At 50.4% G+C, this 15,139-nt stretch overlaps 1 protein-coding gene across 9 annotated transcripts in view; it reads left to right on the forward strand.

Annotated features, from left to right (window-relative positions):
- The window catches only part of LOC115549080 (receptor-type tyrosine-protein phosphatase mu), a 164,997-nt gene that overhangs the window by 61,736 nt on the left and 88,122 nt on the right, over nt 1-15,139 (forward strand). For all 9 annotated transcript variants that reach the window (XM_030364081.1, XM_030364084.1, XM_030364082.1 and 6 more), the window contains one exon: nt 4,529-4,822. In XM_030364081.1, coding sequence (XP_030219941.1) covers nt 4,529-4,822 — 294 coding nt within the window. The remainder of the gene's footprint in view (nt 1-4,528; nt 4,823-15,139) is intronic.

Consider the following 15,139-nt stretch of genomic DNA (forward strand, 5'->3'; position numbering starts at 1 on the left):
CCCCTCTAGATTCCAGGACGTTTATCAGATCTCGGCTCCCCTCCGTGTCGTATTTTGAATTCTGCAGAGATTTTCCGCCTCAGCAATTTCAGCAAAAGCGTGACATCGAGTGCGGAAAATGAACATTTAGTCCGGTCGTAAGTGTACCACATCAGAGGGTGAGATCCCCTCTTATTCTCTGCGTCGTAAAACAACCACTTACCTGCGGCCCCCCCCCCCCCCCCGCCACCAAGCCCCCACGCCATGGACTAGGATACCGCCTCGTAAATCTCCCTGAAACCTGCATCCACCACCTTGAATGACTGGGGAGCTTTTTCTTTCAAATGAATGACCGTGAGAGTTATTCACTGGATTATGTACCTCATACCGTCCTCCCGACCACGCACAGACGCACACGCACTCACACAGACGCACACACACACAGCCCCACAGTGCTCATTACCATCAGAGCCATCACTTCACCATGAGGAGGGTGAATGCTTGATTATCCCGGATAATCACTTGTCCCTTTTTGTGCCAGCGCACCGTCAGATGTATTTGCCTGTGTGTGCAGTATGCCACACCTACTTCCCCCTGCGGCACCTGAATTTCCCCCACTTTTTTCGAACCCCCCATGCGAGATCAACAATCCCCCCCGCCCACTCCAGTGGTGGCCCATATAATAAAAACGTGGCTCAACCGCCCCCCTATTTGACAGCCTGCCAGCTGTATCCGCCCAGATCCACCTGGCCAGGAGGAACAGTGCCAGGATGCGGCTAGCTGGGGTGCCGATGCTAGTGCGCAGCGGCGCGGCGGCGGTGTCAACGCTAACGAGCGAGGTCGCCAGAAAATGAAAAATCAAAAAAGCCGGCCCTGATGGTTTCTGCTCGGCGTCTTCCTCAGCCGTTGCTCCCCGCTCGTACCGAGGTCTGATCGATAACGCCCTCGCGCCGGTCCAATTAGGAGAGCCAGCGACACGATGAGAACCCCTGGCATGCTAACGAGAGACACCGGGCAGATGTGCTTGTACCATTATAGAGGTCTGCTGCACTACGAGCCCGCGCCAACACGTTGCTAACAGCAAAACACAGTGTCGCGTCTTTGTCTCAAGGCCGAGGCGCGACGGCAGGACGGGAACTCGCACGCATACGTTCACAAGTGTTTCTTAGCAAGTCTGTTTTTATGTGCTAATGTGTTTGGGTCCAGGGTCAATTCTTGGTCCGGTAGCAAATTGTGTGTGTGTGTGTGTGTGTGTGTGTGTGTGTGTGTGTGTGTGTGTGTGTGTGTGTGTGTGTGTGTGTGTGTGTGTGTGTGTGTGTGTGTGTGTGTGTGTGTGGGGGGGGAACATGCATTAGTATGGGCGTTATTTGCACACGCGTCCCTGACCGTCAAGCAGGTGCTGAGGGTAGAATAGGGCACAGCTGTTGCCAGTCCTTCTGGGTTCCTGGTCATCGTCGTGACAACAGCTGCTGCGTGACCCCTGTGTGTGGCTCTGTCGCTCCCCCTCCCCCTTCTTAATTCTTAGTGATAAATAAAATGAATGGATCAAATGCAACGTGAAATGCCTCTGCGCGGTATAAACAGTTGGTAAGGAGTTGTTTAGTGTCGCTCTGTGTTTCTCGTGGCGCTTGTGTGTATTTCCCAACAGAAATGGGATATTTTGAGTTCTTATGCTATGGTAGTTGAACACAGGAGTAATTTGTTTTGGTACTAAGCTGACATTTTCCTTTTGCTCTCGCAGTAGCTTGAACAAAAGTGAGCTAAGTTGAATCAGGCAAAATTGCCACGATGCATCATCCTGCTTATTCTCTTATATACTACACAACGACACTGAAGGGATATTTAGACAAAATTGCGGCAGCCATCCGTACAATATATATCTGAACTGAATAAACCAGTACATGTAACAGGATTGACAAGAGGCCTGGAGAATGTCTTTATTTTTCTTGGCTCATTACATTGGTCCTGCAGTGTAACACAACAGGCAGCAGAACTTAGCACTTTATAATAATCGCTGACTTGTCCCTGCCTGGCGTCGCCGTACTTCCTGACCCTGTCAACAGGTTTGAGTCACCAGCTGAAATCTGTGTGGCGCAAAAGTGACCATTTGGTCCCTTGTATCACAGCAGGCTTCGTCGTGGACACTGTGTGATGACGGGCAGTCTGCCAATTATCTGGAAAACCTTTTCCGACTTGAATACTTTTCTTGAACAAAAGCACATTTTCGACAAGACTTATGCCTCATGCCCACTGCACCGTCAGTCAAAGGACATCAGAAGGCTTGGTTGACGGATGGGGGTGCTTTCCGGGGTCGTCAGAGCCCGAGACATTGCACACATTTGCATACGCAATCTGATTTGATGACGGATTCATCACTGCCGAAAAAGTTGACAATTTTTCAACTTTTTGACGAAGCCGAAGGCTCAGACAGAGCGAACGGATCCACAATGCATTGCGCGTCCGTCCCCATTCAAAGTCAATGGGGATCAGTCAACGGACGGAGGCAGTGGGCATGAGGCGTAACCTGGCTTACTTTCCTCCTTTTATCAGTCAAAAGGATTTTTTTTTTTTTTGAGGGGTAAATGGTTTTCTTAGTGAGATGCATCCTTTGCACGACTTATGAATGTATACTTATTCATCTAAAACAACCCCCAGCAAAATGACCATTTTGAGTATTCATACAGTTTTAATAAGAGGTCATACTCACCATTATTGAAAGGATAATTTTTTGGGTCTACATGATGCTGAACATATTTTCACTTATCCTGATTAAAACCCAGTCTCTCCACTATCACCTCTTTTATGTACAGTGGATTGATAATCAAGCAATCCTCCATATTAAATAACCCCACCTTAACAACAGGCCTACGGGGTCGACTCCCCTAGTTCCAATATCCTCCTTTTCCCATCTAGCTGCTTGCAGTTAACAGCGAGCCAGCGGAAGACCTGTGGATTAGCTGGTTTACTTTGCACAATGTTTCACTGCGTTGCTGGAAGCGCAGATTAGGGGGAGTTTATGGCGCTGTCTCTGCGGTCACCCTGAGGTAACCATCTGCTTTGCCGGTCTAGTCTCTGCGTGGGGCACCTCAGCCTCCTACTTTTTCTTCCTTCTTCTGGTGATGGGTGTTTCCCCCCCTGACTCTCCCCATGACAACTCCACCAGAGGCAGCCAGGCGAATAATGGCATTATTCTGTTACATTCGCTCTCATTAGAGCTGCTCATCCAAGCCTCAGGGACTGGAGAGACCATTGTGGGGCTCGACAAGAGTGCAGATTCCTAAGCAGTTCCTTAGCCGTAGGCAACAGCGCCGACTGGTCTGGCCTTTGGTGGCGCCAGGAGATGTTGTGGTTTCACACTTCAACACAAAGCAAAATGTAGGAGTTTGATGAAGCTTTGCTGATTCACTGTAGCCTGTTGCCTGAGTTTTAATGAAATTATGATTTGGTACAGAATAGGTGCTCTTCTCGATATATAAGAGCGCTATATGAGATAATTATCTACTGCATACCTCACACCCGGCCCACCTTATTACATTTCTAAAATAGAGTCAAAATCCCAAAAGATAATCATACCTTAAGTACATTCTTAAATGAAAAATAATGGTAGGATGAAAATAGTGTGTGTAACCTTTCGGTGACATTTCCGAAAACGTAATTAACGCAGGAAGAGCGTGCATATGTGAACACGGATGTGCTAGCAGCAGGAAAGGTTACAAGCAAAGATGTCAGTGTACTCAACACTGACTGAGATTAGTGCTTGTGAATCACATCTTTCTGATCAAGTAACGTCGTAACGAAATCAAACAACCCAACTTCATGTCAGTAAGTGAAAAGTTAAAATTTATATTTTGCTGTGGGTGTCCCCTGATGCAAACTCTATGCATACCACTTACGGATGTGCACTCGACACAACAACCCTCCACGGACAAATATGGTGAGGTAGCTCATCGATCCACCTCTCTAAAAAAAGATTGGCCTCTGACAATTATCCAAGGCATTAGGGTAGTCATCCTCTGATTGAAATCAATATGTTGTTCAAGGAAGACGGTACATTTCCCAGGGTCCAGGTGACTTCATTCACACCTCTATCTAATGCAGCAGGCGCCTTTGTACCGCCACTGATTACATGACTCAGGCAATTCACTGTGGAAGATAAGACATGCCCGGTTACCGAGCAAGACCTATTGATCTGAGGGGGTTCGGTTTTGGTTGGTTTCCTCGGTGCACGGTGTGTGGTTAGAAAACGAAAAGACATTGTTCATACACTTCAAGGGGATTTGGCTGGGGTTGGTTGTTTATGTGAGAAAATTGATCTCAAGCAGTCAAATTTCCCAAAGACTAGCATTTTTCAAAATCCTCAGTGTTCCTCATTACAAAATACATTCAAAGATTCCACATTGTGTTCTCAGTGATTTTATTCAGGGGGGCAATTTTGGTAATTTCAACACTGTTACGATCTGAGTGCAGAATGAACCAGGAATCAAAGTCCGACTGGTTTCGCAGTCCATGACGACGCAATAACTGTTCCACTCCTGCCCCCCCCCCCCAGAGCCACCGGTGCCCATCGCTCCCCCCCAGCTGACGGCCGTGGGGGCCACCTACCTCTGGATCCAGCTCAACGCCAACTCCATCAACGGCGATGGCCCCATCATCGACCGAGAGGTGGAGTACCGCACGGTCTCCGGCACCATGTACGACCTGCAGCCCGTGGACAAGACCACCCACAAGATCGGCCACCTGGACCCTGACACCGAGTACGAGATCAGCGTGCTGCTGACTCGGCCCCTGGAGGGAGGGACAGGGGCCCCCGGGCCCCCGCTCAGAGCCAGGACCAAATGTGCCGGTGAGTCCAGAGCAGGGCTCCCCAACCTTTTTGAACCTGAGAGCTACTTCATTGGTACTGAGTCATACGAACGGCACCCAGTTTGATACACTCTTCTGAAATAACAAATTTAGTTATATATTATTATTAATGATTAATTATCTATGTGAAGACACTGATCATGTTCATGACTTCTCACAATAATTATCAACAATGACTTAAAAAAGGTGGGAAGTTGTTCCAGAATGAGTTGTGCTATGTTTAGAACAGGCCTGCGGGCGCCTCATATGGTCCTCGCGGGCGCCCTGGTGCCCGCGAGGACGCACTGTTGGTGACCCCTGGTCCAGAGTGACCTGGAAGTTCACGTTCATGCTTTTGCGCGTTATGTGCTTTGAGTGTGTGTGTGGTTGGGGTTTTAGGTTTTAGGCAGCCCAACCTGGCCTGAGTCCGACTGATTGGACTCTGGGGCTCGGGGGGCGGCTTTACACCTGTTGGGGCATTGACTCATCAATGTGAAGTCTGACCCATTGGACCTGATCACTTCTCTTAAATAGACGGTCAATTTGAAGCGGTGTCATGTTATTGATTCCTAAGTTTGGCGTTTCTTAAACACAGCAACATCACCCGATGGCACAGAACGCAGAGGGTGGTGCGATCGGATCGTTGCTCATGTAGAGTGGCGCCCACTCGTTTTGGGAGCGCCACGAAGCAGGCCCTGTGTCTCTGGGGAAATCACGCTCCGATGATGGGTCAGGTAGAACAAGGAACTATGCTGTGTTGATTGCCAAGGATTGTTTTGATTCATGGCGCTCCGTGAAGTTTTTGGCGTTTACGCATTAGAGCAAATATTTGAAAAGACACATTTGAAAACACATTTTGTACTCGGACACAGGATTATTATTTTTCACATACAGGCTTATATGTTGAATGTCAAAGGAATTGTATAATTAAAATGTATGACTTTTTTCCTTATTTTCTGTTTTCTTAGCAGCTGTGGTGACAGTTATAACAGATGATTTATCGGGAGTAATTTAAATCAACGCTCGCACACAGTCACCGCCGTAACCACGCGGCCTCTCAGTGTAATAATGTCATATTTGTAATAGCCCAGCAACCCCCCTCTAATTCACCGGCAATGCAGATTAATAGAGAGTTTAACGCAAAGTGGCACCGTACATTTGACCGTTTACACTGTTTCTCAACTGCAGCCATCAGGGACCGCTTCACGAGTGCATGGGCATTTTTTGGAGCTTTCTAACGATACAAATTGCCCTTCTCACAACATTAACCAGCTAAATTCCCATGCCGTACCCGGATACCAACGCACAGAACACAACAAACCTATAGCCTCAGCATTTCCCAGCCTAATTCTTCCTGGTGTCCGAGAAGTGCTGATGAAAACAGCACCGCCGCCCCCACCTTCCTTATTAAAGGTGCACCCATCCCTGCCTCCACCTCCCCGTGAAGGTCGTCAGGGTTGTTCCTTTCCCTTTTTTTTCCAACTCCAATGGTGGGTCTGATAGGAATGGATGGCGCTCACCCATACCTGCTCAGCCTCCCGGGCAGCCAGGCTCAGACCGGGCGGTGGCTGGCCCTTGGCCACCCCGCCGGCCCCCAGTCAGAGAGATGGATGGCCCTGGCTCCCGAGGTGTGTTTGAGGAAGCGGCTCTTGATCTTGTCCGGCTCTCCCGGTGGTCGCTCCCGGTGACAGGCCGGGCCTCGGCAGAGCTCCCTAATTGAACGGTTAAAGCTCACAGGGCCCTGCGATACATCACCCCGGATATAGACAAGCTCCAGGACACGCTCCCTTCCCCCTCGCCGGCCCTTCCTCACCCTTTTCCAGTCTCGGAAGGCTCGTGCGAATGCCCGACAAACAAGACGCACTTTGAAGCGACCCGCGTGCTCCATTCCTAGCCGCCTCTCTCGTTGGGTGGTTCCCAGACTGAGCAGCGTAATAGGCAAGATGCCGTCATTCTTTGTCTTTTGCGACACCTGCCAAGTCAATTTAATTCAGACGTATGAAGAAGAAGAAAGCTCGGGCCTTAGATCATTATTTTCTATGACATTCCATTACTTTTCTAGTGAACATAAAAAGGCTAGCCTCTTTTATTTCCAATCCAAGGCTTTTGGGCGGGGGGACAATTTGTGTCTCTCAAGGGCTTACAGAATGTACTTGGGGGGGGCAAGGGGGGGGACAAGCCATCCCCATCACCTGCGCTCTCAGACACACTGTTATAGTTCTGGTCTTAAGTTTCAAAAGCGCTCGACTCTTTACCGTTGTAACGGTTTGCTCCTCCTCGTTGGTCAAAGACAATTTAGTGTCGCTTCGGGACGCCGCTGAACTGAACGCGGGTTGAGTGTGAAGTTGTTTACCACTCCAGAGCACCGCCGTGCCTCGGAAGCACAGCGGCAGAGAGGTCAATGTATTATCAGCCGGGGCCTCCCAGGATCACAACCGGGGGGGGGCCCGAGAGAGCGGCGTTCCAGCAGGAAGATTGAAAGGCCGTCTCACACAGAGAATCCATTTGCTGCCCAGACTGCCAAGGCAGTAAACTGGCCCCCAAACAATGTCTAAACTCTGCACTCAGAGTATGTCAGAACCCAGGGTCAACCACCGCTGAGTTAGCAACCGAAAAACGCCCGGAACAAGTGGATGAGTGCTAAATGCAAAAGTGTATCTATTTTTCGGTTCTTTTTATATTTTCCCTCTTCCTCTTGTGTTAAGACGGTTTAGAAAAAACGGCTTCCAATGATTTTCATATCCGTGCGAGGATCGCATGTGGTCCACAAGAAAAACCATTACCATAAAAAATACAGCCATCGGTCCGTAGTTGATCACTGTTCACAGGGTCCAAGAGATGTTTCTGCTGTGTGCTCCTGAACTCCACTCTCTGACGCCCCATTGGGCACGTCCATGGTCCCTGCATGCGGTCCCTGCCGGCTTTCCAACACCTGCTGTACACCCAGGCCTCTGCCAGCTCCCATGTCCTCATCTAGAAGTTGACTCCATCTGCCGCTCCGGCACCATGTGGGAGTAGTCTCATCTGTTTGTTTTGGTTTGTCGTTCTGTTGCGCTGAGTGCTATTAAACACACGGGAGGCAGAGGTAATCAGGGCTCAGCCCTCGCTTAAAGCATCTCTATTAGAGACCCCGCACAGGATCGCGATGGCAACCGTTCCATTCCTCTCTCCCACAACAAGGTGGCTGTCCGCCTTTTTTACCGCAGCCTCCCTAATGTGAATGGGCCAAGTTTTATTTTCCGAAGCATGGACGCGTGGTCTGCCACGGCAAATATGGAGTAAATATGGCTACAATAGATCGCTGTATTCGAACGCGGTGCGTGCATTGCCGTCACGGCAACAACAAGTCACACACTGTGCGGATCAGCTGTCTCTGTCGTTGTCTTATTTGATTAATTCAAGTGTGAATCTTCACTAAAAAGCAGCAAGTAGGTAGAAGCTACTAGTGTACCATAAAGTATATTGCTTTTTTAAAAATATGTTGTGGTTACATGGTTTGGAAAAGGTAATTTTTTATAGGCTTTGGCTTTAGTAAAGCATTGATTGAATAACTACCAGAGCGCTTGATGGATTCCCCTGGAAGACAATGCACTGCGGTGTGAATGGACAGTCACTCCAGCACCCTATCTGCGATAACATTGGGCCGGTCTAGAAGGGATAATTGTTGACAGTCATGTGACCCATAGGGTTCGGCATTGTCCGTCTCAAGGTGATGGAGGGGTCTTTGTTTGATGGCCCATTGTAACGCCTGCTCTTTTGTCCGGGGAGGAAGCGCGCTAGATTGAGTTTGTGCGGTGCCAGGGGAGGGGGGGGGGGGGGGGGGGGGGGGGGGGGGGGGGGGGGGGGGGGGGGGGGGGGGGGGGGGGGGGGGGGGGGGGGGGGGGGGGGGGGGGGGGGGGGGGGGGGGGGGGGGGGGGGGGTGGGGGGGGGGGGGGGGGGGGGGGGGGGGGGGGGGGGGGGGGGGGGGGCGTTGTTCCGGGACAATCAAAGGCTGTTTATTGCATGCAGTTGGAAATTGAATGGCAAATTGTGGTCTTCTCAAGGACGTTTTTTCAAACTGCTGGGTTGTGCCGGAGAAAGAGAAAGGGAGAATGATGGCGTAGCGTCCCGCGTTCAGCCGTAACTCCACGGCGGTTTCACTATTATTGTTATTGCCCCTCCGCCCCCTTCCGCCCCTCCCCTCTCCATAACTCCCATCTACTGCTTATTCCCCAAACACTGTGTAAACAGCCCCCAGAACAGATGTGCGTAAACAACGCCCTAGCGATAAACCACACAAACATAATGTCTCCACCCACTGTAGTGCTATCTCCTCAGAGCTTCACAGCTATTACTGCCCCCCAACCCCTAGCCCCCCCCCCCCCCCCCCCCCCCCCCCCCCCCCCTCCAGCGATTGTCAACCAGTGGCGGGTTAACAGACTTCACTTCTTTGTGCGTTTCTATTCTTCTTTATTTTCCCTTCTTTTTCATTCTCCCCTTGACGTCTAATTTGGCCAGAAATGTTTTCCAAGGACTTTAAACGTTTGCCACTCTTCCTGTGTTTTAATTATTCATGGTCGATCCGGAGCAATATTTGTCACCGACTTCCTTCAACCGTTTGCTGAATTATAGATGTCTCGTCCCCTGTGCCCCGTCCCCCCGTCCCCCCCCCCGTCCCCCACCTCACTCCTGGCTCTGGCGTCCAGGAAGCTCTCATTCAGTCGGGCTCTATAACTCTGAGTGAAGGAGAACATCTAGACGTCTCCTGCGCCCCAACTAAAAGGACGGCCATGTCAGGGGTATGTCTGTGATTTAAGCCCCTTATTCGACGGCCATAGCTCCAGGTTGGGCCCTCATATATCTCCTAAGTAGGTGTCTCAGGAAATGCCACCACCAACGCCACCGCCCGTTTCGCAAAGTCGAGCGCTGCCATTTGATTTACGCCGCGGCTGGCGTCTCTGTGTGCGTCACATGCCGGCTGTTTGTAGTCTCTTTTTCTTTATTTTTTTTCGCCGTTGTTTGTCGCGACAAATGACAAGTTGAAGCGGAGCCATCTGGGGGGGCTGTGAGGCTGAGGGATGGCTGGTGAAGGAAAGATGGCGACCTCCTTTTTGCCTCAATCCACCACCCTTATCACAAGACACAAAGAGACCAACGTGCGTGTGTTTGGGCGTGTGTGTGTGTGTGTGTGTGTGTGTGTTTTGGTGTGTGCCTGTGTTTGTGTGTGTGTGTGTATGTGTGTGTGTGTGTGTGTGTGTGTACCTGACGTTGGCGCCAGCTTTCAGCCTGACCCCAATCACCATACAGCATTTGGGTTGAAACTAAATGAAAGATTGATTTTTCGCTCGACTCATTCCCCCATTGTCTGCCTCTGTTCTCTTCAGCCTGTCAGCCGGTTCTGTTGTCCAATGTCTGTTTCAACTAAACACCAGAGAGAGACCAGGGAAGGTCCCTCACCTTCACCCTTGATTCCCCCCAACCCTGTCAGCCATTTGATGTGCAATTGAATGTGGGTGCTTTCAGGCGCCCCTACACTGATCAGCTCTTTGATAACAACGCTGTCTGGAGAAAACATGCCTTCCTTATTTCGATGGGTAGGAAAGGTTACCTTCTGTGTTTCCCTGCCATACACAATCTCGGAAGACTGAGATTGTGGGATTTTGATTGGGATCTACATTGGATTCGTTCTACCCTTTCAATAGGCTTTTGTAGTCTTTGCAGTCTTTTTTGTGGAGCGTGGTTTCTTTTATTTTTATTTTTATTTGAGATAGTGGTCTGACATTTGTTGATGTATATTTCAGCACTTGCAGGCATTTGGACGTTTCCTAAGTAGAGCAGCCTTGGACAGTTTCACCGTCAATCATGAACCAAGACGAGCAATGGCTCGATCTCCCTTGATTGTCTGAAGACTCGCCATGCATCATCCTCATCCATTGGCTACCCCCCTCTTCCTCCATTTCTGTCTCCCCCCCCTCCCCTCAATCCGTCTGTCTCTGTACATCGCCCTCAGCCTCCATCCCTCCCCTTCCATATCTCTCTTGTCTCCCGCCCTCCTCTCCCTCCCCCTCTGCCTCTGCCTCTCCGCTGTCTCTCTGGGCGGTGTGGGTGGGTGTCCACTCCATCTTGTGCGCTACACCATTAGAGGAGGTCCATCAGGCTCCATGGCAGGCTCGGCCATGCCCCCGGGCCCGGCCCCAGCTATGGGGCCTCGTTCTGGGGTCTCGATGCGGCGCATTACAGGGCTCCGCGCCCCTCATCCTCGCCCTCGCCCTGGCTCCCCTCGTTAATCACGCCGCCCCGTAAAGAGGGACTTGATGGAGTGAGGGGGGACCACCGATGTTCCATAACTCCTGCTGCTCACCCAGGTATATGTGTCTCTGCCTTGGGTGTGTGTGTGTGTGTGTGTGTGTGTGTGTGTGTGTGTGTGTGTGTGTGTGTGTGTGTGTGTGTTTGTGTATCTATGTGCCCTGGTGTGTATGTGTGTATGGACCTTGGTGTTTGTGTGTGTGTGTGTGTGTGCGTGTATGTTATTGCCTTAGTGTGTGAATGGCTGGATAAACAACTAGCAGAGGTCAATTGGCTTGTATGCATCTGTGTGCCTTTATGCGTTCCTGAGTGTAAGTGTGTGGGTGTGTGTGTGTGTGTGTGTGTATGTGTGTGTGCGTTTATTGTATGTGGAGTGCAGCGTCCAGGTCTAGGTATGCCATCTTAAAGTGTTATAACTCAAACCTGTGTACATGTTTCAAACCCCAAGGCCAGACTTGTTGCATGGTGATGACTATCACCGGGCCAGAATGGAAAACCTTGGCATGACACACACACACACACACACGCACACGCACACGCGCACGCACACACACACACAATGATAGCCCTCTCACTCTCTCTCCCCACCCCCTTTATTTTCCAACTTACTCTCTCTGTCTCTCTTTCTGCCTCTATCTTTCTCCCCCTCTTTGCTCTTTATCATTATCTCTCTTTCTCCCTCTTTATCCTATCCTCTCTCTCTCCCACTCTTTCTCCAGAGAATTGCTCCGTGACAGCACTCTAGCAGGGTGATGGAGCTTTGATTGTCGGTTATGAAAAGCTATCATTACGGCTCGCGTAGGATATGAAAATGAAGTGTAAAACCCATGTCATTACCTCAATAGCAGTCGCCATCGCAGATATAGACTGGAATGAGGCAAACAAATGCACCTCACTAAACACACACATGCACTTGCGCACGCACACACACACTAAGGCTATACTGAGCCAATTCAATAACACAGTAGTGGATTAACAACTAATGACAATGTCAGTCTGGAATGGGACACTTTACACACACACACACACACTGTAAATGTAAATCTAATCTCTACACTTGTCACAGGACGACGTTCCCCGGCCTAACACAAAGCGCCCGGGACCTAGCATCTCATGTCATCACACAATGTCCACAATGCCCTCATGTCTACCCTTAGCGATAGTCTCCAACCAGGAGGAGAAAGCTCTCTATTCTTCCTCCTCCTCCCCCCCCCCCAAACTCCGTTGTTACTCTCAACCTCCCCCCCCCCCACACACCACCCCACCCCTGCTTCCCTGTCTATGAAGCCTGAACGCTGCCCCATCTTGATGAGATAACGACCAATCACTCGGGAGATCTGCAGCGCAGAACCCCCCCCCCCCCCCCCGCTCCGCTCTCCCGCAGCTGGATGAGCTGAGAGATACCATTCTAGGGGCCTAGCTTCTGTTCTGCTCTTAATCGATGTGGAAGCCAGGAGGGTAGGGGAAGGGGGAGGTGGTGGTGGCGGTGGGGGGGGGGGGGGGGGGAATAATGAAATAAAAAGGCTTGTCGAAACGGAGCGTTCGCCCCGTTCGCTGGAGGAACATCTGATAAGCGCAATCATTCTTCTGTGCGCGGCCGCGCGATTCGGCGAGATGGCAGCGCTTCACAGAGGCGTTGCGCCGCACACACTTATTTTTACATACATGTTTTATGCGTACGCGCGCTCATCGCTCTCTCTCATACACACACACACACACACACACACATGCATGCACATACACACACACACACACACAGAGGCGCGCGGAGACATACTTGTCTTACAGTAAAGTGCCTATACTCCAGACGTGGCCAATTTGTTTCCTTTCATCCAGGACTAATGTTCCTGGCGGCCCAGGGGCTGAGTGCACCATTTCAAGCCCCCCTCCAGGACAGGGAGATACAACAGAGGGTTATTTGTTGCTCACGGCGGCTGTTCAGGGGCGGGGGGGGGGGGGGGGCGGTGCCTGAGCCTGATGTCCGCGCTTCAGCGTTCACAAAGTTGGAATCGGTAGGATGCTGTCGTTTTGTTAACAGCCTATGGTAATGTGATGATCACTTTGAAAGAACACGTTGAAATGTCAAGCCATAATGATGGTAGAAAAATAAATAAAAAATACTTATTATTTCTATGTAAATGTCACATTTAAATTATTCAATTACACTGTCAAGATTGGGCCAGGTATTAATCTGTCCACCGCTTGGAATACCAATATACTTGTCAGGGGAGCTCGTTGACTGCGCCCCGGTGCGAGATAGACCCCGGTAATCTCCCCCTCGGAGGGTGGCTTTCATTGCCATGTATTATGACTCTATACCGTCAGGAAGATCTACCATCCAGGGGAAGATATTGCAGTCATATTCTTATTACCTTTATATCCAGTCAAGCCAGTCCCCCGGTGTTTTAGAACTAGTGCACGTATAAAAAAAAGCAAAGCAAAGTATGGATTTCCAGCGGAGGAGCCGTTATGTTATTCCTTGTTGAGATTTGTGCTCGTGCTTAGGATATTGAGCCCTGTTACCGCGCGGTCAATAAAACTAACCTGGCAGTCACACGGCATCGCCAGAGTAACAGGGGTTCATCTCATCAGCCGGGCCTGTGGGCCTATTTAGAGCAGGCCGCCACACATTCCCAGCACCCGCTAAAGGATTTATGTCTCTCTCTCTCTCTCTCTCTCTCTCTCTCTCTCTCTCTCTCTCTCTCTCTCTCTCTCTCTCTCTCTCTCTCTCTCTCTCTCTCTCTCTCTCTCTCTCTCTCTCACCCCTTCAGCAGCACCCAGTTCATGTGAGATTCCAGATGGAGATGGGTTGGGGGGAAGGTGCGTTGGGTTTTGATGAGAAAGTAATGAGAAGTTTTGCTTTCATCCTTTCGTTCCATCTCCTCTCCGATCACTTTTATTTCCTCCTTCCTAGCCGTCACCCCGTTGTGTGTTGAGACGCCCACGACAACGAGGGCCACTATGCAGGTGAGACACAGAGACGGGGCGCGTGACTCACCACACAGCGTGATGAGTCAGAGGGTAGAGGGAAGTGTTGATGTCGGGGGGGGGGGGGGGCACGCGCGGCCGTTATTATCAGCCTCCGCACCTCGGCCAGATGGTGTTCAAGGCACGGGGACCCGAAAAAGGCCTCACAACAATTAGCTTCTTTCATCTCCTTTTTTTGGGGGTTTTGTTGTTGTCCTCTCCAACCCGACCTCAGCCATGGCGGCGGCTGTGACGGTGGAGCCGTCCCGGGGCTCGTTAGTTCAACGGACAGCGGCCTCTCTGAGCTTTGTGTTTTCGGTGTTTTTTCGTCTTTAGTCGCTTTTAAACCACCTGAGTGGAAGACCGCGGTGAATGCACTCAGCGGGCTCCGTCGCTCGGAACAAGGAGGCGCTGATTAGCCCTGACATTTGCATACGCCCAAATCATCCTTTTTTCATTTATTTCTGTTTTCTTTTTTCTGTGTGTGTGTGTGTGTGTTATGGAATATTTTGTTTCACGAGAGGAAGACGGCCCCTTCTGGGTCTTTTCTCCCCCAAAATGGCCAGAATTAGAGTGGGTTTAGCAGAGTGTGCTCTCAGCACTCGTTGAGTGCAAGAGAAATGTGACTTCCTTGTCCCTGCCTTTCTTCTTCGCCAGCCCCTTGCTGTGTGTCTGTTTGAAATTCACACTTTAGTACATTTTGTCACTGTGAGAGCGTGCGCTTTAATTTGATTTCTGTGCCTGGCCACCCTGCAATTCTCTGTGCTTTTAGTGTAACCGTTGCTTACTGAGTGCGGCCAACAGATAGTTCCGCAAATAAAAGGGTTTAAGCCCCTATTTTCTGGATGGCTCTTCCAAGACTGCGAATGACTTGATGCGGTCTATTTATTTTTCTCCACCATTAACTTGTGCACCAGCCCGTCTCATCCTTCCCGCCCTCTCCATCCTCTAGTTGTTTCCCTGTCTCTTTCTCTCTCTCTTTCTCAGTCTCTCTCTCTGTCTTTGTCTCTGTTGAGTCCATGTCTCTCTGTCTCTTTCTCTGTCTCTCTCTCTGTCTCTGTCTCTG

The sequence above is a fragment of the Gadus morhua genome, chromosome 8 (genome assembly GCF_902167405.1).
Source record: "Gadus morhua chromosome 8, gadMor3.0, whole genome shotgun sequence".
Taxonomy (NCBI): Eukaryota; Metazoa; Chordata; class Actinopteri; order Gadiformes; family Gadidae; genus Gadus; species Gadus morhua.